The following is a 24,291-nucleotide window of genomic DNA, read 5'->3' as shown; positions in this document are numbered from 1 at the left end:
TATGCTTTTATGTTGTATGGATTCATAGCCGTAATGAACAATTCGATATTTAGGCAAAGGTAACTTAGTTGGAAGCAGATTGTAAAATATAGTTACAATTTTCCCTATAATTAAAAAAGTTGATAAATGTAAAAGGTAGGTTATTGTAATTTTTGTTCCAAACAGATAGGCAATTTCATTGCTGTAAAAGATCACAAAATTTAATGACTTAAATTAAATTTAGAGCTTTGTTTTGGAGAAAAGTTAGTCTTTCAAACTGTTTTGATTGTCCCCAAACTTGAAAAGCATATCTGAGAATAAAGTAAAAAATAGCATGATATTTATTAATCAAATTTCATGATTAACAAAATGACGGATTTTAGCTAACATACCGTTCGATCTGCTTAACTGTCTTGAATATGTGATGCAAAAGATAAATTAAAGTCTATTATGATTCCAAGATATTTAAAAGAGTTAACTGGATTTAAATAGTTAACTTCTGGTTTTTTAGAGTTAAGGGGTAATTTATTTCTGCTCACTTAATCTGAAATTTAATTACTTATTAATTTTTTTGAACAGATTTAAATAGATAACTTCTGTTTTTTTAGAGTTAAGGGGTAATTTATTGGAACGGTCATTGAACAATATTAGCTAGATCGCGATTTATATTTTTGTTAATTTTTTAAAGTAATTTGTTAATTAGGAGCCAGTTGGTGTCATCCGCAAAGTGATACGCAGTAGAAAATTTAAACCGTTAAAAGTTTTAGCTAGTTCCGAGTTGATACCATTAGTTGAAACAAATTGTGTTCTATTACAAAGATAAGATACCATTATGGTACTCTTTAATATATATATATATATATATATATATATATATATATATATATATATATATATATATATATATATATATATATATATATATATATATATATATATAATATATAATATATAATATATAATATATAATATTTAATATATAATATATAATATATAATATATATATATGTATATATTATATATTAAAAAAATTTATATATATATATATATAATATATAATATATATATATGTATATATTATATATTAAAAAAATTAATAAGCAATTTAATTTCAGATTAAGTAAGCAGAAAATAAATCCAGCTAACTCTTTTAAATATCTTGGAATCAAAATAGACTTTAATTTATCTTTTGCATCACATATTCAAGACAGTTAAGCAGATCATACCGTTCGATCTGCTTAACTGTTAGCTAAAATCCGTCATTTTGTATATTAAAATGTATTTATTTATTTATAAATCTTTATTTAAAATTGAATAGCATTGCAAGCAGTGGCGTAATTATAAATTTGAGGCCCCCCCCCTCCGCCAAAAACGAAAAGGGGCCCTCCCACTTTAAATTTTTTTTAAATATATTTACAAATGAAATATCCAATATTTGATTTTTATATTGAGTTAATATAACACGATTAAGTATATAAAAATATTTATTTTATAAATTTGAGAAATAATCTAGAATCTTTTCACAAAATAACTATAAAAAAGAACGAACATCCTTAAAAGCAAAAACTAACTTGACCTCACTTATGCCTATGGGAGAATTTTTATTTTCATAATAACTATACTATCTTAAGACAGTAATTCTTAGCATGCTATCAAGAATAGAAAAAAAAATTGAAGAATATTCTAAGAAACTTTGTATTTGTTGAACAACTTTAAATATAAACTTTTCTTGCCTTCTTATTCGCAAATTCCGCAATTACTTTATCTAATTCTAATGTTTGTGCTTTTTCGTTTTCTATTGCCAAAATTGCACAATGTTTGAGACGCTCCTGAAACATGCTATTTCTTAAATATGATTTGATAATCTTTAATTTGCTGAAAGATCTTTCTGCACTTGCAACTGTCTCAGGTATTGTCATCAATAGCAATATTGCTGTGTTTACATCTGAAAAATTGCACTCCATAAAACTGTATTTGATGAGCAGTATGTCAGCTAAATCTTTTAATGTAGTTGCTTCTGTGATGTCGTTTTTAATAAAAGTGATTGCATTAATTAATTGGGTTGGAAAATGTTTTGTCAAATCGTCTGGGTAACTATGTTGCAATAATTTAGCTGATTTAATTAGATCATCTTTAGACAATTTTATTAAATTTTGAGGTTGCAAAAAATTAAAAAGATTTGAAAGTTTTTCCATTCCAGTAAATCTATCACTTATTTCCACGTTAACAATATCTATGGTCCTATAAAAAACATTAATTTAAAATCTTTTTTCAGCGCATTCGTTTAAATCACTTCCACTAAAATCATCAAAATGTCTCGCATACTTGGATTGCCTCTTAACCTTAAATATTGGTCTTATTTTCCACTTACTACAAATAGTAACAGCCTCTAATTTAAATAAATCGTAATTTGACCTAAAATCTTTTAACTTGAATTTCAGTGTACCAAATAACGCGGCCGCTTCGTATAGATCTATGTACTTTTTTTGTAAGTTTTTTGAAGCATAATTTACATTCGTTAATATGTGATACATAATGACGCAAACAAAAACAAATTCAAAGTTTGATATTTTGTCCCTTAATTTTAGAGCTTCAGTTTGTTCTACTCTTTTCGAATATTTTAAAGAAATTTCAGTTAAAGTTTTAACTATATCTAAAAAACGTAACTTTATAGCTAATAAAGAATTAATTCTTGAAGACCATCTTGTTGGGTTTAATTTTTTAAATGTTACTTCCGACTCCCCGCTAAAATTTGATAGCAAATCCCATCTTTTAATACTGTTGCCAAAAAAGGAGTAAATTTCTTGTAAAATTATAAAAAATTGTTTACTTCTCTACAACCAGAAACAGTGTCATTTATAACCAGGTTTAAATTGTGACTCGCACAATGAACATATTGTGCAGATGGCTGAATATTATTAATTTTTTTCTGAACTCCGTTATAAATGCCGCTCTTCACATTAGCTCCGTCATATCCTTGACCACGGCACTTTTTTAAATCTATTCCTTTATTTTCAAGCAATAATAACAACTGATTGGTTAAACCTACTGCCGAATGATCCTTTATTTCATAAAAACCCAAAAATGTTTCTTTAATCTCTAATTGACAGGGTTGAGTGTCCTGTTTGCGCATTATGTGAACGTATCGAAAAATTAAACTTAATTGTTCTTTTCTAGATACATCTTGAGTTGTGTCAACTATAATAGAAAAAAAGGCAGATTCATTTATTTCGAATAATAATGTTTTTTCTAAATATTGGCTTAAACATTGAATCACTTCATTTTGGATAGCTGGACTAAGATATTTTATAGTGCCTTTAGGCTTATTGAGAACTTGTTTCATTGTATCGTCGTACTTTGACAGTAAATAAACATGAGACAAAAAATTGCCATTGTAAATTTCATCTGCCAACACTTCACTATGACCTCTAAATGCAAGTGAGTTTTTTGTTAACATTAAAGTGATGTTAAATAACCTTTCCAATACCATCTTCCAAAATGAAGCTTTATGACGAATTATTGTCTCTGTATCCTCATTAAGTGTCCTTTTTTGTTTCCAATGATCGTATACTTGACATGCTTCAATATGTTTTAGGCTATTAGCATGACTTTTTATTTTTTTACTTAGCCCTTTCCAGTCTCGAACTCCCGTACGCCATTGGTTATTTTTATCATTTGAAAATAACCAACATGGTTCACAATATGCTGAGTCCAGAATTTTGGAATAACAGAGCCAAAATCGCTGAGTTCGACCAAATTTATATGCACAATAATAATAATTTGTGAAAAAATGTCTAAAATTTTGTGAAGGATCTTTTTTAAATGGTCCTTTTGGTTTGCATCTTTCAGAGGAAATAATAAATTTTTTTGTGCTATCATCTAGAAATTTTCCTTTAAAATATCCCATATCTGTTGTTAATGTATTTAATTCCAGAAATATATTCGGTTCTGGATCTGTTTCTTCAACTTGCATTGCAGTGGTGAGATTGTTAGGATTTGCGAAAATATATGCATTACTTTTATAACGAGATTTATTATGATCTTTCGAAAGTTCCTTGTGTTCTAAGTTAACAGATAACATTTCTTCTTGTTGGGTTGCTTGAGGGTTTACTAGTAACGACATTGATATTTTTATCTGCAACTTCTTCACTAGATTTCTGTTCTACTGATGAAAAAAATAAGGATATCTTTTTATTGTTTTTACGTAATCTATCATCAGCCTCCTTTTTTAATTTCCTTTTTCTGGCTCCACTCATATAAGTTCTATTTGAGTCCATGCTATTGTACGAAAAATGTTTTATTAGAACAATTATATGTATTAACCCTATAGATATAAATATATGTGGCTAAATATTTTTGAATAAATAATAAACTTAAATTGCATTTATTCTTTAGTTCGTATCTTGAGTCCGCGCTTTTAATTTTATATCAAATATGTACACATAATTTGTGTTTCTTTGTTAATTCGTACTATCCTCGTACTATAGCAAAACCTCGTGCGTACTCAACACAAAAACATGGTTCTACCTGTATCGCGTTTATATACATTTTTTATTTAAAAATTCAAGATCTCAGTAATTAATTTATATAGGATATTTTGAATCGCTAGAATAAAATTGCAAGATTTTTTTAACAAGCAGTTAAAAAATATTACCAATATTTTAAATATAACTAATTTATTACCTATTAGCTAAACATTTTGATAACTCAACTTATTGTAATGAAAATTATAATTATATGACTTTTTTACTGCTTTGCATGAATGCATATAAATAGAAAAGCACTTACCTTCTGAATATAATTATATTTAATAATTTATACTTAATTTTCCACTATAAAATCACCTGACTTTATCGACAAATACTTAAGTACTAAATTAGATCAGCGGTATTTCTATAATAGACAACGTTACTATTCGCTAATGTTTACTAACATTCAATAGAAATTCTATAATGGATTTGCTATCGAAGTTAAATTCTGAAATAGAATTTCTATTGAAATTTAATTCTCCGATAAAACTGTTATTGAAACTAAATCTATTATGGGATTTCTATTGAAATTAAATTCTATAATAGAATTTTTATTGAAATTAAATTCTATTATTGAATTTCTATTGAAATTAAATTCTATAATAGAATTTCTATTGAAGTTAAATTCTACGATAGAGTTCCTATTGTTGAAAAATTATCTGTTTTTCATTTAAGAATACGTGAAAAATCTTTGCGGGGCCCTCTAAGCTCTGGGGCCCACCGCCTTGCGGGGCTGTGCTCCCCCTAGTTACGCCATTGATTGCAAGTAATGAATTATACAAATTTATCCATCCTTATATACTAAAAAAAGAAAGCCAAAAAACATAATATTTATGCATTAAAAAAGCAGTGGAACTCCCAATGTTTTTTGGCAAGTAGAGGTCAATGACATTATCACAAGGAATACTGAGGTATTTTTGAATTAAAGATTGTTGATAGGTGGTGGTCTTTGCCGTGTTCGAACAAAATGGGAATCTGTTAGGGTTTCTGCTGTTGGTGTGAGCAAATTTAGTGGTTATAGGATGGCATGAATCAGCAACGATCTTTTTAAGGATACTAATACAAATCTTGTCTAGTAACTCTTCAATGGCAAAACTAATATTGAATCTGCTCAAACTGGTTACATCAATTCCAATAATGTTTATAGCATTTTAATGGAAATACTGCATCTTTTTTTGCAGCAGGACTGCACGAAATAAGGACAGGAGCAATATATATCAAGTGACTAATAGCGTAAAATCTATAAACTTGTAGAAGGTTGAGCTGAGTGTGTCTGATTTTCTTAAGGCGTTTGAGTAGATATGGTACTGATTTTATATTATTGTGCACTTTTGTCCATTGTTCATCCCAATCAAGATTCTCATAGATCATGATTCCAAGGTATTTGTGGCTGTTGACTTTTTCAAGCTCTGTATTATTGAGTACGAGAGAAGGTATAACTTTAATTTTGGAGCACCTTGGTTTCTCATGATTTTACATTTAGAGCTATTAAGTTTTATTCCATTGACAACGGACCATAGTGTGATATCATCTACAATGGATTGAGGTAAGTTGGCAGGAACTTTATTGTAGATTATATAAGTTAGAATGTCGTCAGCATATTTTTGGAGAATGGTTTCAGGTGGTAGATAGACGGTAATGTCAGAAATAAAGAGAATGAACAAAATTACACCCAAGAACTCTTGAAGTACTCCTGCTTCAATATATTTCCAGCCAGTGGTGAGATCATTTATTTTAACTCTTTGACAACGGTTAGATAAATAAGCTGCAATCCAGGAAGTGAGCCGGCTAGGTAGAATATTTACAAACTTTAGCAGTAATTTGTCATGACTCACAAGATTTAAATGCTTTTACAAAATCAAAGAATATTGAAAAAATTGATTTGTTATTATCTTTAACATAACTCTAGTTCTCTATAAATTGAATAGTAGCATCCACTGTGCAACGTCCTAAAAGGAAACAGAGCTGTTTGTTTGACACCCAAAAATGCTTGGTGTGATGGATTATGAAACTGGCAATATTGCGTTCAAAAATTTTGAATAATGCGGATATAATGGCAATTGAATAGTAGTCATTAGATGAGAGCGGGTTATATTTTATTATGTTTGCTGATTGCATTGGTCAGGTAGGTAACTGTTTTCTAATAGGATACAGAATGATGCGGCAATTTTAAAGCGAGTAGATTTGAGTAAAAGCGAAGAAAGATTATCTGGTCCTGACAATCCATCTCTAGCTTATTGAGTTGGTTAAAAATGTTATTACAGTAAACTCCCGGTTATTGGAACTGGCACTTATTCGAATTTCCCGCTTATTCGAAGAAATTTTAATTCCCCGTGAATTTTCCACAACAAACCCATGCAAATATACATCAGTTATTCGAACACGCAGCTATTCAAAATTTCGGTTATTCAAAATAATTTTTTACTCCCCTCAACGAAAATCCTTTCAGTTATTCGGAGTTTTTCTTTGTTTAAAGATACCATTCCATTGCATTTCAAAACGTAACGTTACTAAACGTTATCGAAATATTATAAACGAAATAATGTTATTAAAGTATAATTAAAAAATCGAAGACATTGCAAAGGAGTGCGGTAGAAGTTTCAACATGTCGTCTAAACAAAAGAAAACAGTTCTGACAATCAAAGAAAAATATCTTGCTCTTAAAGATTTAGAAAAAGGTCTAAAAAAAATGTTGCAAAAAAGTTCAGTGTTCCTCAAAACACTTTAACTTACTGGATTACGCATAAAACAGTTACCTACCTGACCAAAACATAATTAGCAAGTATGAGTCAGGTCAATTTGGAGCAAAGAGACTTTAAGGCTTTAGAAGGGTGACTTGATCGGTAGAAAAATAGACATAATGTTGTTTTTCGAACTGTTTCTGGCGAGGATAGGTCATGTACAGCGGAAAAGACATCAAGTTAAGAGCAAACCCATTTTTCCACTATCCTCTCAAGGTATGAGTTGAGAGATGTTTACAACGCTGACGAGTTTGGTTTATTTTATCAACAGCCACCGACAAAAACCTTTCATCTAAAAGGTGAACGATGTACAAGAGGAAAATTAAGTAAAGCTCGTTCAACAGGCTTAGCAGCAGGAAATGGGGTTGGTGAAAAGCTGCCTATGTTTATAATCGGAAAAAAAGAAAAACCACGATGTTTCAAAGGTGTCAAAAACCTACCTTTTCAGTACAAGTCCCAAAATAATTCCTGGATGGACTCTAAAGTTATTACTGATTATGTAAGGAGACTTGACGCAAAGTTTAATGCTGAGGGTAGAAAAGTTGCACTAATCAAAGATAACTGCCCAGCTCATCCTAATGTTGTATCATGGGATGCTGTATCGACTAACACTGTAATAAATTGTTTTAGAAAGGCAGGCATCTTAAAGGAAATTCCGGTTGCAAGTATAAATGGTGAAGAAGATCCTTTTGAATTGCTTGAAGAAAACGTCAAAGAGCTTAGATCACGTGGCTTAGTAGAGAAAGATTTTGCTGTTGAAGATTACGTAAACATAGATTTTGATATTTGTTCAAGCAAAGCAATTGCTATCACAGATCAAGAAATTCTGAATTCCATTTTAAACAACGATTGTGCTGAGGTAGATGAGGAGATAGACGAAGATTCGAACGATTTGCCTCCTGTAAAGTCAAAATTATCAGAGGTTGCACGTGCAATAGAGTTGATTAAATGTTGGTCTCTTTTTGAAAATAACGGCGTCGAAATCCGACAATCGCTAAACCTAGTAAAGATGTTTGATAAACATTCTTTAGAGGCAAAAAAGCAATCGAAAATGGACGATTTTTTCGAAAAATTGTAAATATTTTATTTCTTTATTTTAGATTGTTTTTTTTTAGAAGATAAAGACTTAAACGGCATCTTATTCCAAAGTTTTTCTTCTTTTTTACTTTCTACTAGTGTTAAAGTTTAATAGTAACTTGAAATTGGTCACTTTAAAGAAGATTTTCAGTTATTCGAACTTTCGGTTATTCGAAGTAAATTCTCGTTCCCCTTGGAGGTTCGAATAACCGAGTTTACTGTAAGTGTTAAAATGGGGGTATTAGGTGAGTTTACTTTTCGGTTGATGAAGAACGCCAGATTTATTTATTTTTTACCAATCCAAACACTTTGAAAATGATCGTTTAATTGGTTTGCTAACGTCTCAAAGATAGGGGTGGTGATTAGTCCTTTATCTGCTAGCCTGATTTTTCGCCAAAAATCTGTTTTCAGAAGAAAATCGCCTGTTATAGATTCTTTTTCTTTTGGTAATTAGTTTACTGATTTGATTGGCATGTTCTTTCCACTGGTTATAGTGCCCGAAAAAAAAAGTCGTTAACGTTCTTTTAAAAGACTGAATAAATGGTGTCATCCAAGGCTTGAAGTTAACAAGCATTGTTGCTCTTAGAGGTTGGCAGATGTCTTGAGTAGAATGTATAGAAGAATAAAAATTTTGCAAGCAGTTTGTATTTCATACGGTGAGTCAACTAAGGTTTCAAGATTGGTACATTGTATCAGTGCAACAGTGTCAGCAATTCTTCCTAACTGGTTAGCAATATTAGCACCGGTAATCCACTCGCTCAGTTTCGTAACCTTGCGGGAAACTGAGCGAGTGGATTTGTAAAGATTAATAGGAGACTGACTAACTACTATCTGAATTACCAAAATAGGAAACTAGGAAGGGTTTTGGACACATAGCCTTTGGAAGTATTATTTAAAATATTGTCAAGAATAACTAATTTTCGGGTAGGATGTTCATTATATATATATATATATATATATATATATATATATATATATATATATATATATATATATATATATATATATATATATATATATATATATATATATATATATATATATATATATATATATATATATATATATATATATATATATATATATACATATATATATAGTTTGCCGAGTTGATTTCATGACATGTGGTCAAGCGTTGTCATAAAAAAATAAGTTTTGTGTTGATCTGGATAGAAAGTTGAGAGTTTTAACCAAAGCTTTACTAGTTGAGAACAATAGACCTCTGCAGTGACAGCTGTTTTTTAATGAAGCAATCCCTACATCTTTAAATGGCACAAAACTGCAATATTTTTTACTTAAAGAGTCCACTCTAAAGACGAATTAAAGAGTGCTGAGGGAGCACTCGTAGAGGTCCTTCAAAAAATCTTTCGGAAGGGTTTATCCGAAGAACCTTACGGTAAGGTTCTTTAAAGAACCCTAAATGGTTTTTAAAAGAACCTGAGAGTTCTTGAGACTTACGATAATTTACCCTGAGAGATTCTTCAAAGAACGTTAAAAAAAAACTTTTTTTTATAAAAACTGAACGTCAAAGTTTATAAAAGAACTATTTCTGATTAACGACATCTAACTGCCAAAATAGATATTCATAATACAAATTTCTAAATAACTTTTTGGAAAACAACCTAAATTAAAGATTTTTAATATTAAGTTCTTGGATGATTCTTTAGTTTACATTCCAGTTATTTTTCTCCAATTCTTTTTTTTTTTTTTTTATTTAAAAAGTTTATACTGAGTGATAAAAATGATTTAACTTTTTGACTTGTTGTGTATAATGAAAAATAAGACAACGACTAAACTAACGTTTAGTCGTTGTCTTATTTTTCATTATACACAATTATAAGCATATGTTATAAACAATAAAAAATAAAAAAACTATTGAATAAAATAGTTTACTAAAGTGAAAAAAATTGTTCACTTTATTTTAAACGCTTTGTTATACAATAAATAACGATTCGTTGCATATAAGCCATGAATGCAGTTCATTATGGCGTTTAACTATTATTTGTCCGTTCAATATAATAATTCAAAACTTTGAAGTCAGTCTTTGAAATTGAGGCATTGCAATAAACGGCGTATTCTGCCTCGAAGTATTGTCAAATGTAACTAAGATTTAAACAGACTCTTTGAATAACCGTGGCAATAATAAAAGGATGGCTTCATTCAAAGTAGCATCTGAAAAAGAAAAAAAGAAAAAAAAAATTACAAAGCAACAGAAAAAACCATACAAAATTAATTAGATATCGTTTTTACAAATGATTGCTTTTAATTTAGTAGTTCCCACCTTTTCAAGGTTAATAGTGAAGACTACTGATATTTTTTAAATCAGTTGTGATCAATGTATCAAAAATCAGCAATGAAAAATATTTACATATTGGACATCTGTCCGACATCTTTTTAAATCTATTAACTAACACTCACCCTAACATGATTTTACTTTTTTCTTCCTTAAAGCTCTTCTGGTCGCACTTTTACCAAGCAAGTGATTAGATTTTGTTGTTCTAATTGAAAAAAATTATCGAAATATATAAACTGTATAAAAACTCACGTTAAATCAACTTCTTGCAGTGCAGGTAACGCTTTGAGATTGTTTATAATTTTTAATAGCATAACTTGATTTCACATTGTTCTACATAAATTGGAAATCATTGTCAAGGTTAAACACAACACATTTTTTCCATCAATTTCTTCATCTAGATTCAAAGTAAAGTGTTACTAATATAAGTGATTAATAGAGCTTTATAAAGATCTAACAATAGTTTAGATAACTGTACTAGAATTTGTATAACTGTACTATCATTGACAAAAACATCAAAATAGATAAGAACCAACATTTTTATATATGTATTTGGTTTAAATCAGTTAGAATTACAGAGATAACTCATCAAAAATAAAACAGATTAATGTATTAAAGGTGCATTTTTTAATTTTATTATTATTTATTATTAATAGTAATATTTTTTAATTTTTGTTATTATTTATTACTAAAAGTAATACAATTAATAGTAATTATTATAGTTTTTTTTCTTTATCAATATTATTGTTCATGACCGACAACACGAATTTCGAAGTAGAGGTGCACAATCGTCTATTTCGTATATTAAAACGTATATTTAAAGAAGGTACTTTAAAAAAAAGAAGGAGGGGGGGGGGGGGAACACGTAACCTCAGAACAAGTAACACAGTCCTGGTTACTTGCATTAATCTTTTTGTTTGCACACTAGCCAACTATAACTTTGAAAAAATAATAGTGTTAAAAGTAAACATCTCGTGTGCACTTATTTAGTTCTGTTTGTGTCAGATCTTTTTTGAGCGCAACACAAAAAGTAGGAATATAAAAACTTTATTAAAATATTAAAGGTTGAGCGAGTGTGCGTGAGCGAGTGTGCAACACAGGACTGCAATTGCAGTCTAATTTTCCAATTGTATATTCCTCTGTAATTAAATTTATTTAGAAAAAGTAGCTTTGTCTACGTCAAATTGTCTTGACCTCTCCCTACCCTTTTCAACAATTGTCAAAAAATTGTTGACCGCCCTTCCCTCTTATTTTGTTGACGTATTTAATGGACAACCCCTTAACTCTATTCAGTCTGGTTTATATTCACCAGAAAAGAAAAGATCTGATAAAAGGGATAAAAGTTACTGCTTTTTTCAACAAAAACAAAGAAAAATAGGAGGTGTATGTTAATACTGTTAATGGCGTAAATGTGAAAGGTATTGGAAAAAAAAAACCAACTGCATGCTTGTGTGAAAAAAATTTTATTTCAATAATAATTTCATTTATTAGAGGAGGCTGAATAAGTGCAAATTTCAAAACTGCGAATCTGCATAAGTGCGAAGCAGCTGCAAAGACTGGCATAAGTGCGAACTGGCATAAGTGCGCCAAAAGAATTTGCAAACATTGACATAAGTGCGAACTGGCATAAGTGCGAACTGGCATATGTGCGAATCAATTGCAAAAACTGGCATAAGTGCGAACTGGCACAAGCGCGAACTGGCATAACTGCGCCGAAAGAATTTGCAAACATTGGCATAAGTGCGAATTGGCATAAGTGCGAACTTGCCAATTCGCCACTTATGCCAATTTGCACTTATGCCAATGTTTGCAAATTCTTTCGGCGCACTTATGCTAATTCGCGCTTGTGCCAGTTCGCACTTATGTCAGTTTTTGCAATTGGTTCGCACTTATGCCAGTTCGCACTTATGCCAGTACGCATTTATGCCAATGTTTCCAAATTCTTTCGGCGCACTTATGCCAGTTCGCGCTTGTGCCAGTTCGCACTTATGCCAGTTTTTGCAATTGTTTCGCACTTATGCCAGTTTTTGCAATTGTTTCGCACTTATGCCAGTTCGCACTTATGCCAATGTTTGCAAATTCTTTTGGCGCACTTATGCCAGTTCGCGCTTGTGCTAGTTCGCACTTATGCCAGTTTTTGCAAGTGATTCGCACTTATGCCAGTTCGCGCTTGTGCCAGTTCGCACTTATGCCAGTTCGCACTTATGCCAGTCGCACTTATGCAGATTCGCAGTTATGAAATTCGCACTTATTCAGTTGCCCCATTTATTATGTTTGTTAAATACTTTAGGAATTTTAAGAATTGTTCTTTACAATGAAGTTTTTTGTGATCGTTTAATAAATGGTTTATTACAGTTACACAATGTTATAATATTTAAACGTATTTTTATTATAAAATATGTGTTTGTAATAATATTTTATTTAAAATATTATTACAAATTGATAACTTAAATATATTAATTACCATATTTATATTGATTTGATGTCGTAGCGTCGGTTATACATTAACACGGTTTACTTAACGAGCTTATAAATCTGATAATTAGCTTTAGCACCCGTAAGTAAAATGGTTAACTATTTTTGAGTGCAGTTTTAAATAAAGAAATTTAAAAATTAAAATTATTGTTTCATTTATAAACAAACATCTGTAGGTTACACATTACTATTTGTGTGATACAAACAAAACCAATACTGATTACTCTTTACGAGACGTGGTTTTGAATAACGGTGTTTAACATATTTAGTGTCAAAAAAATGGTGTTAGTAGGCTTTAGGGTTTTGTTTTCTTTTTAAACTCATTCGAGTATCAGAGATTGCCTACATTAACCAAGCAAAAACTAGAAAATTATTTCATATCTGGAAAAAAATTGTTTACTAATTCATTTTTTTTGTTTATTTCTTCGCTTACGTTCTTAGATCAATATAATACTGAAAATGTCCAATGAAGAGAACCCTTCGAGTAAAGTAAACGAAAATATGTTGGATGGAATAAACGAAAGTACACAAAAAGACTTTGATGCTAGTTTTAGAATGTGTTCTGAAGAAGAAGTATCAAAAAATTTAGTTTTTGAAAAAGACGATTATAATTTAGCCAATGAAGAAATTGAAAAAGACTTTGATTTTGGAAGTGCTAGCAGCAGAAGAGAATCTGATGGAGATTCGTGGGAGACTGTCTCAGAAGAAATGAGAGCAGAAGCTAGCGCTCATCAAGCTGATGGACATTGTTTATGTCAGACATGTGAAATGAAATCACTTAGCATATCAAATAGAATTACACAAAGAAGCCTTTACTCAAAAGAGTCTTTACCTGAAAATGTGAGTAAAATTGTGTCTAGTAGTGGAACAATAATATATATTATAGGAACAGCTCATTTTAGTAAAGCTAGTCAAGAAGACGTGGCTAAAACTATACAGCTATTGTCTCCTGATATAGTTATGATAGAACTTTGTTCTAGTCGTATTGGTGTATTAAAATTAGACGAGGAAGCTCTTTTGGAAGCAGCAAAAGATGTGAGCTTGTCCAAGTTAAAAATGGCAATCAAGGATAGTGGTAGTGTATTGAGTGGAGTAATGCAGTTACTTCTTTTGAGTATGTCAGCACACATTACTAAACAGTTAGGGATGGCACCTGGTGGAGAATTTCGAGTTGCAACAAATCAAGCTAAACAGATACCTGGATGTAGAATTGTTTTAGGAGATCGACCAATTCAAGCAACACTTGGCCGTGCTATGGCTTCTCTTTCAATTTTTCAAAAAATTAAGCTTGGATGGCATTTGATTTTTTCAAAAGGTACTATCACTAAAGAAGATGTAGAGAAATACAAACAAAAAGACATGATAGCAGAAATGCTAGCAGAAATGACAGGTGACTTTCCTGAATTGTCTAAAGTATTTGTTGATGAACGTGATCTTTATATGGCGCACATGCTTGAGCAATGTGGAAACATGGTAAGAAATGATATTCCTTCATCTCTTTATCTAAATAATGCTGAAACACATACTTATAAAAATAGTGAGGAGAAATCCAACTCTGGTAAAAAATTGGAAGATAATAGTGATGACGATTATAATAATGATGAAGATGAAGTTAAAGGACTTGCTAATGATTTTGATTACTCAGAATACCAACCTATAGTACTTGGTGTTGTCGGAATCGGACATATAAATGGCATTATTGCTAATATAGGAAAAAGTTGTGATGTAAATGAATTGCTTCATGTGCCTCCTCCTTCTTTTTCTAGTAAAGCTGTTAAAATGGTATTCAAAGCAGCTATTGTTGCATTTATAAGTTGGAGTGCATACTCAGTTATTAGTTGGGTGCGCAAAAAATAAAAATGAAAAGAACTATGATTATTTATTTGTAGCTGTTTTACAAAGTTATGTAGAAAATCCGAGTTTTGTCATTGTTAACATTTTTAATTATAAAAATACCATTTTAGAAAATTTCTAATAAAATATTTAAAACTGAAAATGATCTTTTTATAATTTTATCTTAATGATCTTAAAGCTGTGATATTTTAATGTTTTTGTTTTTTTCTTTACAATTTTTCATTTATAAATGTTTCAATTTTAAAAACTGTTCTCATCATTAATTATATTGTATTTTATTCTTTTTCTCAATATATTTTAAAATAATTCTTATAATTAAAACAGTTTTCAGAAGTAATTGTTAGGCAATTTTTTCACAACTTTAGATTGTCCTTATCTTTTGAAAAGCATTTTATTAGATGCAAATTTGCTGTTAATTATTTAAAGTTATAAGAATTTTTTTTTTAATATTCTAAATATTTATGTGCATGTTTATAAGTATTTTTCATATTAAATATTTAATTAATCAGCTTTTTTTTAAAAGCATTTTAGTTTATTCAATAATTTCTAAATATTTTTGTTTGACTCGGTTACCAAAGTTAATGATAAACTTTTTTTAGGAACTAGAAATTATCATAATTTATGTAATACAACACCTTTTTGAAACTTCTTTTATATTAATCAAATAAGGTTTTAACAACATCTTTTTGAAACTTCTTTTATATTAATCAAATAAGGTTTTAATAAAAATCTTGAAGTTGCAATAAATTATAAAATGCATTATTAGTTGTAAAGCTATCATTCAAAATGATTAAAGGCAAAAAAAAATTTAATCACCTTACCATTAGAGTTTATTTTATATTAAAAAAACGTAGAAACCTTGGCACAAAAGTTTATTTATATTTAAAAAAGTTCACATTTCTAAAAGTCCAATACTTGTTAAAATATTTCTGATACATTAATATTTTGTTTACATCTTTACAGTAAAAAAAGTTATGTTTTATATAACATGCCCCATAGTTGTCAGAAAACAATTTAAAAAATTAAAATCTATGCATTTGTTTTAACTGGCACAATGTTGACATAGTAACAAATTTTTTAACCAAAGCAGTCATGCTAGACTCCTCTTTGTTTCCGGTAACTTATGGGGTATCATAAGGCTCTGTTTTTGGTACTTTATTGTTTTTCACCTTTGTTGATTTCACCTTACATCTTAAGTGGCTCTGTTTGCTGACGGTACAGCTATACACTTCTATTTTGGCAAAAAGTTATCATTTTTTGATCGCCTAGAATCTTGTAACTGATCTCTCCTCTAACAGCTTGGGGCCTGCAGTAACTTGTAAATTTTGACTTCAACAAAACTCAGTTATTTACTGCAAACTATTATCGCAATATATGTTGATATTCCTATATTGATGAATAGCAACCCTCTCACTGAGTCTTCTACTTTACGTCTTTTCGGATTTTCATTCACTAATAACACTTTGCAAAGTGGTTCTTAGTGTGAAATCAAGTTGTCTTTTTGACCTCAGTTAGATACGGTCTGATATAAATTAGTTTATTATCAATGCTGCTTCTTGACTTTTTTTTACCTACTAAAAGTACTGGATTTCAAATGGTTAGCACATTCAGTTCCACAATATTTGGGCCAGGCCTTGTCTTGTCTTTTGATCTAGGTCTTCTAATATAAACTGGTTTAGTTTCTGGTTAGCTGATGAAATTAAGAACATCTGCTATCATTTTTTTCATTTTTATTTCTTCTAATTGACAGATCTGTTTGAATTGATTCTGGAATTCTGAAATCAATTAAGTTTATTTTTCTCTTCTTTCAATCGTGCAACTCGTTTTTAGTTTCATTAGCAACAGCTACCTAAGTGGCTTATTACCATTTTTTTATACCTTTTGTAACAATTTGCACTCATTTGTTGCAAATATTGGCAAAAGTCACTTTTTTTTAAATTTAATTAAGTCATTTATTCAAAAGTTCAGTAATTTTCAAATTATTTCTTTATGTATCACTTTATATACGTTTACTTTTGTTTTAATTTTTGAGTTATTACTGTTTTAGAACAACTACTATATGCACACACCATTGTGAAATATTAATTGTAAGTGTAATATGATATGAGCATGATATGAGCAAAATCAGAGAACTGTTGTAATCCACTTCTAATACATAAAAAAGTGTGTAGAGGTAAAAAAAAAAGTTTTATATTCAGGGTAGATTTGGTTATATGAGCACCTTGGTAATATGAGCATACTTAAAGATTTCTTAGATGTAAGCAGTTAAGTTAAAGTTGCTTTGTATTTTTTAAATCGACTTTATGTGGCGGTAATAGGAATCAGTACAATTAGCGTAAATTTATATGCAGTAATTAGCGGCTATCATCTAATTAAAAGGCTGTTAAATTTTATCATTTAATTAAAAGGCTGTGAAATTCAAAAAACTTGAATTTTTATTGTTCAAAGGTTTGAGTTAATAAAATTGAAAAAACAACGTTCTTTTTTTTTTTTTTTTTTTTTTTGCGCAAGACATTGTAGCATTGTTTCAACAAAAAATGGCTTAAAATTTGATCTTTTAATGATAAGTTTTTTTAATAACGAATCATTAGATTCCAACAATTAGTTCTAATTGTCAGGTTGGTATTTTTTTACTTAATTAATGTTATTTTTTTGAGTTAATTTAAAGTGCTCATATTACCATTATTATCCCCGACAATAAGAAAAAGGTTTTTATATTTTTAGTTTACCGTTAACTATAGGCTTGCACATAATCTAGCTACCACGCTAGATAATAATGTACAGGATCAGTGTTATTATCTGAAATGCAACAGAAGCTACCAGCCAGAAAGCTACCACGCAAGATAATAATACACAGGATCAGTGTTATTATCTGAAATGCAACAGAAGCTGTACACGAATATTTAATATCTATAGTCAGTTGCACAATAACGACTGGAAATTTGTGATTTGGTTTGAGGCGTTTTTGAAAAGGCTGACATTAATATAAGTAAAATGTATCGCCAATGCCTCTGATGGTGCCTCTAATATGCAAGGTCAATACAATGAATTCAATGCCGGGTTAAGTACAGTTTCCTCGGATAAGATTTATGTATAGTGTTATGCCCATGTTTTAAATTTTGTAATGGGCGACGTCCAGCTTTAAAAGAAGTTATTGGACTTTGCAAGGAAATGGAAAAATTTTGAAATAACTCTTGCTATTTGACTCGAAAGTATCCGTCTCTGTTTTGAACAACATCCGACATTCTGAATCCGTAGATAATCTCTACAATCCAAGCAGTAGAAAACAGCGACAGCATAAAAAATAAATGCAAATACTGCAAAAGAATGCATTTTTTGTTGTTACTTTGTTAATTTGTGTTGACATTATTCTCATCACAAGTTGTTTGTGAGAGGTCATTCTCAAAATCAAAATACCTTTTTCAATAGATTAAGAAGTTTGCTAAGACTGTCAAATTTACAATTATTCATGCTGATATTTTGTGAAAAACACCTTCTTCCAAGAATTAATAATAATGAAATCATTGATATTTTGGCATCGGCTAGTGGAACGATGAAAAAGCTATTAGTCAATAGTAAATAGCAAACGTGTCTACTATTTCTTGATTCTAATGTGTAAGTTGTTAAAACGAGTGACGTAAAAATGTAAATAATAAAATTGGTTCCAAACATAATTACGATTTTAAACATATCATAAGTTAAAAGACACATACAACTTACAATAGTGTTTTGGAAATTTTTTTTTTATAAATATTTAGGCTGGGAAGTTTAAAACTTTTTTTTATAAATATATATGTATAAAATATATTTTGTATATATATATATATATATGTATATATAATTTTAGAAATACGTAAACAAATTAAATAATGCCAAAAAACTTTATGAAACACATCGCGACGTTAAAATTATCTTGTTTTATCACTACTTTTTGAAAAAATTGAGTTATTAATAGTGTTATGTACCTCAGAATAATGTTTTTCTACTGAATTGAAACCTAAGTTATAAGTAAAAAAGTTAAGGAGAAAACATAAGTTGTAAAAATGTTTTAATATGTTGTCTCCTAATTTTTTTGGCGTTATTTAATTTTAAAATTATTTTAACTCAAAACTCAAAAATGCGGAGATAGAACAAAATAATTCTAAGGCCGCGACATGATGAAGTAGGCCGCCATGGCCAAATTTTGCAGGCCACTTTTTTAACCCAGCTCTACCCTGATAAAAAGTTTGTAAGTTATTTTTTGATTTATAAGATTTCTTCATTCATTCATCATAATTAGTAATATAACTAATGTAAGTAATAACAGTTAAATAATGTAATTACATTTGCTTCTCAGCAACGCCACATGTGTTCACAATACAAGCTGTTTTAGAAGCAGGAGCCTTAAATTTAAACTTAGAAAAGATTTAAATCTGGAAAAAAATTGTGTTCACCCTATCAAAGTGAAGTGACAAAACGTTTATTAAAAAGTTCGAGAAAAAATGAAAATGAGGCTTCGATATTGTTAATAAATCATCAACTCAAAATAAAAAAGAGAATGTAGATTTACACTTTACAGCTGCTGGAGTACCTCCTTTTTAGGTAAAATCAGAGAATGTAAACAAAATTGACAGCATTAACAACCTTCATTTAAAAAATGTCGCCACTTTTCTTAACATATCTGAAGAATGTCAAAAGTCAAGAAGAAAAGTCAATTTTTGGCAATAATTATATGGAAAAAGCAAACTCGTTTGATAAAATAATAATTTGGTTAATTTTAAAAATTGCAGAGTTTACAAGGGAATCTAAAGAAAATACAGCTAACAACTCTTGCTCTAACTAACTGGTCAATAAAATAAGTTATATATATATATATATATATATATATATATATATATATATATATATATATATATATATATATATATATATATATATATATTATGTTTAAATTGTGTTTTGGACAAAACTTGCACATTTCCAAAAAAAATGAATTTAAGAATTTTACTTTGCGCATCGATCTTAAGAGAAAACTTCACTCTGAACTACTTTGAAATAAAAAATATACTTTGACAAGCCATCTACTGCATAATACAGCGTACTGAAAACGGCTCTGATCATAAAAGAGTTAGGTGGCACACAATTTAAAGCAAGTTTTTTTTAAATTATCAATAAGAGCAGAAATATATATCAAAATGATATAAAAAAGTAGCATTAAATATTTTTTTATTTCTGATGGCTAAAAATATGTTGTAAAACCTGTCTTATTACCAAAATTCTAAAACCTATATATAGGTTTTAAAATATTAGCTAATATCTTGAATTTGTCTCTATAACTCAAACTCAAACTTTAAATATAGTTTCCTAAACATATTTCACCTTACTTAACAGTGGGAATTTTTGTTTACTTTTAAAAAATATTTTTGTTAAAAGTATTTTTAACAAAATCCTTTTATATATATATATATATATATATATATATATATATATATATATATATATATATATATATATATATATATATATATATATATATATATATATATATGATATATATATATATATATATATATATATATATATATATATATATATATATATATATATGTATATATATATATGTATATATATATATATATATATATATATATATATATGTATATATATATGTATATATATATATATATATATATATATATATATATATATATATGTATATATATATGTATATATATATATATATATATATATATATGCATAAAAAAAGCTTAGTTGCTTTGCTCATTGTTGATTTATTTTCTATTTAGTTTTGTTTCTGAGTTCAATTTCTTGAATACAGTTAGAAATTTATATTTATATAATACGATGCAAATTTATATTTATATAAACGATGAAATACGATTATTATTAAACTTCCATTAAAATGAATGAAAAACGAATGGGTTTATTAAAACATCGGCTCAGCCTGACGTTTTACTTTTGAAAAAATAAATTAAAAAATTATCCTTTTTCTGATTGTTATTGAAGTCTTTATATAATTATTATTTAAAAAAATTATTTTTTAAAAAACAATATATTTGCATTGATGTTTTATAATATAACATAGTTTAATTTTTTAACAGAAAATATGAGTGACACGGACTTTTTTGGACTTGTCTGGAGACCATGGAATTGTATGTAATTCAAATTTACACTCTTTAACTGAACCCCCATTTTTAGCTAAACATTCGTCAACTTTCTTTCCGTCATTTGCATCTGTATTCGGGCACCATGTTTCGACCATTTTTACGTAAATGTAGTAATAGTTTCCAAGTTGCCCTGTTGTTACATGACGATTTCCTTTTAGAATTGAATCCAATACCAACCTTTACAAAAAAATTTTATCAAAAATTTTTTTTATCAAAAAATACATAATTTATTACATATATATATTACACATTTAAGTTTAAATATTTTGAACATACACTCTAAAAATAAAGGGTAAAAATTTCTGCAGTTGGTGTAGGATATGTGATATACCCTTAGTGAGGCACATTTTTTTTACCTTTTAAGGTACAAAGTAATACTATTTTTAATTACAGTTTTTATGCTTTTAGAAGGTTGGAAATTATAGCTTACTTAAGGTATATAACATATTCTACCCTAAGGTAGACAGCTTTTTTTTAGAGTGTATAAACATTTAATATAAATGTTTGTATGTATATGACATATGTGACGTTAATCCACTTATGTATTTAACATATATGATATTATTCCATTTATGTTTATGACATATGTGACATTGATCCATTTAATAAGTTAAATTTTTTGTGCATGGGTTTTTTATGGTTTTCAAAAAGACCTAATGGCTTTATAACAGAGTACAGCGTAAAAACTTTTTAGTTTTATCACCGAGCACCGCGTAATAATCTAAGTTAATACACCAAAATTTATAATAAGAGTTAATTAAAGTTGGTTATTATCAACCAATGGATATTCTAATAAATAGAAAATGATGTTTCTGAATTCAATCAAGATAATATTTTATTATTTTTACATTAAACCAATTGATTCATTGAAGATTTAAAAAAGGGCTTCTAAAATCAATACATCATTGTGGAAACATATTAATAACTAAAAAAATTTTATTTACCTTGATTCCTAAGTGCTCAACTCTATAAACTCAATTTAATTTACATAAAAATTACAAATTATTAACTTTTAAATAACATCAAATACAGTCAGGGACGACGACACGGGTTTCAAAGAAAAGGGACACAGTCATCAATTTTTAAAAAAAGTCCATTATATCAAGAATTTTCTTCAAAAAAAAAAGTTTTTTAGAAAAAAATAGCTCGTGACCTCCTCCCCCCCCCCCCCGGTTTCGTCGGCTCTGATTGTGAAAGTGGTTAAGTTTCACAATCAGAGCCAAAGTCAAAAATAATTTAGAGTTTTGATTAATTTTTATACTCTATTATTAGACAACTAACGATTTCTAAACGTTTTTTGTAAATCAATTATTTTTTTAACCTACTAATTATTGAATCTGTTCATTTTTTAACATAATTATTTTACATTAAATCTGCGCGAACCATAAAGCTTAGCCTAAACTATTTTTAATGTTAAATTTTTTTAGTAACTAAATATAAATATAAAAAATGGTTACTTTGAAGGGTTTTGAAATACCTGTATTGATTTTCTTTTCTATCGTGTCGTGAATTCAGTTTATCCACTGCCATATCAATACCTGCTAAAACATATTCAGCCCTTTTTATTTCATCTAAAGTCATGTTAAAAATATTGGCATAAGAAAAGGCACACAACGCAAAAAAGATTGCGAGAGAATACATTTTTGTAAAAATGTCGAGACTCTGAAAACAACAGGTACAAAATTATAACTGTTTTCTTTTTATAGCTTCGAAAGCATAAAACAAACAAATTATTTTTTTAGCTGTAATTCAGTTTTATTGTTCTTTAAAATGGTAGGCGTGTCATTTGGAATACATCTAATGCAGGTGCCAAAACAAACTTTTGAATTATATATGTATTATTAAACAAGCAATAAAATGTTGATTCCACCATATGTATTTTCAGATTTAAACAAAAATCAATAATGATATTTTTATATATTATTGGTCGGACATGGTTTTATTTTTAACGATTAAATATTTATTAATGATTGTTAATCATAAAATCTCAAACTGAAAAACAATTTTTTTAAATAAGTTATTAAAGATTAAACAAATGTATGTATGTACAGTGCAGGAAAAAAGTGTGAGGACACAATGATGCTAGCAAAATCAATTTATTTAAGAATCGCACGTACGCACGTTTTAAATTCAACATAGTTTCATAGTACAGAATCCTATTATAATGGTATATTACTCAAAAAGTTTGTATTTTGTACGTTATCTTTTATTTTTAATAATATTGCTAATTCTGTTTTACATCAATTGAGATAGTATTTGACAAAAATTTGGATCCAGTTTATCTCAGTTATTCTATAGGGTTTATATTAGGTGATTGTGGAGGTCAAGTCATGGTTTTAAACATTTTCTGCTTCTCTTTCGTCTTCAAATAATTCAAACAAAATTTAGAAGTGTGCTTAGGGCCTTAGTTTGCCTTGTTGAAAGACAAATTCTTTACCAATATTAGGAATACCAGATGACACCGCATGATGAATCACAATATTATGGTACGCTTTTTTATCCATGGTTGGTTTGACTTGAATTAAAACACCAACTTTTCCTCTTACAAAACCACCTCAAATCATGAAATTACAACCAGTGTGTTTCACTTAATAACTAAAACAATTATCATTACCACGTTCGCCAATTGTTGGAGAAATGTTGGAGAAAAGCCTTCTGGTTCCAAAGGTTTTTGACACACTATGCGATAATTTAGTCCAACTAATTCAAAAACTTAACTTTTTTCTTTATCTTATTGTTTATGTGTAACATACTCATGGTGGATGATTTTTTAATAGCAGACACCAAAATTAATTTGTTAACAATTTAAAAGTAAACACCACACCAAAAAAAGATCAATTTGTATAACTTTTCAGACGGATATAACTTGAGTCTATTTTCAATTTTTATTGACAAACAAAGCATTTTTTTTTTTTTCACAGGAATTAATGCTGAGTTCAGATGATTATGATCCAGAGTTTAACACCTCTTTAAATATACTTCTTTCACACCCTGTAAATATTTATTCAATGAAATAAAATAATTACAGGGTATTTAAAACATGTTTATATCCAGAGTTTCACTCTGGATATATTATGCCCGTACTGTGTGTGTGGGGGTGGGGGGGGAGGGAGTGGGTGGATGATGGGTGGGTGGATGGTTGGGTTGGTCGTCGGGTGTGATCAACACCCCTTTTT

At 28.8% G+C, this 24,291-nt stretch overlaps 3 protein-coding genes and 1 long non-coding RNA gene across 4 annotated transcripts; 2 read left to right on the top strand and 2 right to left on the bottom strand.

The window, feature by feature from the left end:
• Positions 1 to 2,791: 2,791 nt before the first annotated feature.
• Positions 2,792 to 4,102, bottom strand: LOC136078572 (zinc finger MYM-type protein 1-like). The gene has a single exon (XM_065794350.1). It carries the CDS (start codon positions 4,100 to 4,102, stop codon positions 2,792 to 2,794), a length of 1,311 nt encoding a protein of 436 aa, XP_065650422.1.
• Positions 4,103 to 7,405: 3,303 nt separating this feature from the next.
• LOC136078571 (uncharacterized) lies at positions 7,406 to 8,327 on the top strand. The gene is made up of 2 exons (XM_065794349.1): positions 7,406 to 7,465; positions 7,521 to 8,327. Exons 1-2 carry the CDS (start codon positions 7,406 to 7,408, stop codon positions 8,325 to 8,327), a joined length of 867 nt encoding a protein of 288 aa, XP_065650421.1.
• A 5,023-nt stretch (positions 8,328 to 13,350) lies between these two features.
• LOC100203392 (traB domain-containing protein) lies at positions 13,351 to 15,485 on the top strand. Its single transcript, XM_065792703.1, has one exon. The coding sequence runs from the start codon at positions 13,554 to 13,556 to the stop codon at positions 14,949 to 14,951; it is 1,398 nt and encodes a 465-aa protein (XP_065648775.1). The 5' UTR covers positions 13,351 to 13,553; the 3' UTR covers positions 14,952 to 15,485.
• A 5,493-nt stretch (positions 15,486 to 20,978) lies between these two features.
• On the bottom strand, positions 20,979 to 24,017 carry LOC101238078 (uncharacterized). The gene is made up of 2 exons (XR_010637466.1): positions 22,593 to 24,017; positions 20,979 to 21,292 (listed from the first exon to the last, which is right to left on the bottom strand). It is a non-coding gene; the product is annotated as an uncharacterized LOC101238078 (long non-coding RNA).
• Positions 24,018 to 24,291: the final 274 nt, after the last annotated feature.

The sequence above is a fragment of the Hydra vulgaris genome, chromosome 03 (assembly GCF_038396675.1).
Source record: "Hydra vulgaris chromosome 03, alternate assembly HydraT2T_AEP".
Taxonomy (NCBI): Eukaryota; Metazoa; Cnidaria; class Hydrozoa; order Anthoathecata; family Hydridae; genus Hydra; species Hydra vulgaris.
The sequence above is the reverse complement of the archived record's forward strand: the minus strand, read 5'-3'. Positions and strand labels throughout refer to the sequence as shown.

What these genes read in the sequence shown, in the direction of transcription:
- LOC136078571 (XM_065794349.1), top strand. Translation starts at nt 7,406, where the DNA reads ATGTACAGCGGAAAAGACATCAAGTTAAGAGCAAACCCATTTTTCCAC. An exon ending in TTTTCCACTATCCTCTCAAG is followed by an intron (nt 7,466 to 7,520) that starts GTATGAGTTGAG and finishes TTTTATCAACAG; the next exon opens with CCACCGACAAAAACCTTTCA.
- LOC100203392 (XM_065792703.1), top strand. Translation starts at nt 13,554, where the DNA reads ATGTCCAATGAAGAGAACCCTTCGAGTAAAGTAAACGAAAATATGTTG.
- LOC136078572 (XM_065794350.1), bottom strand. Translation starts at nt 4,102, where the DNA reads ATGTCGTTACTAGTAAACCCTCAAGCAACCCAACAAGAAGAAATGTTA.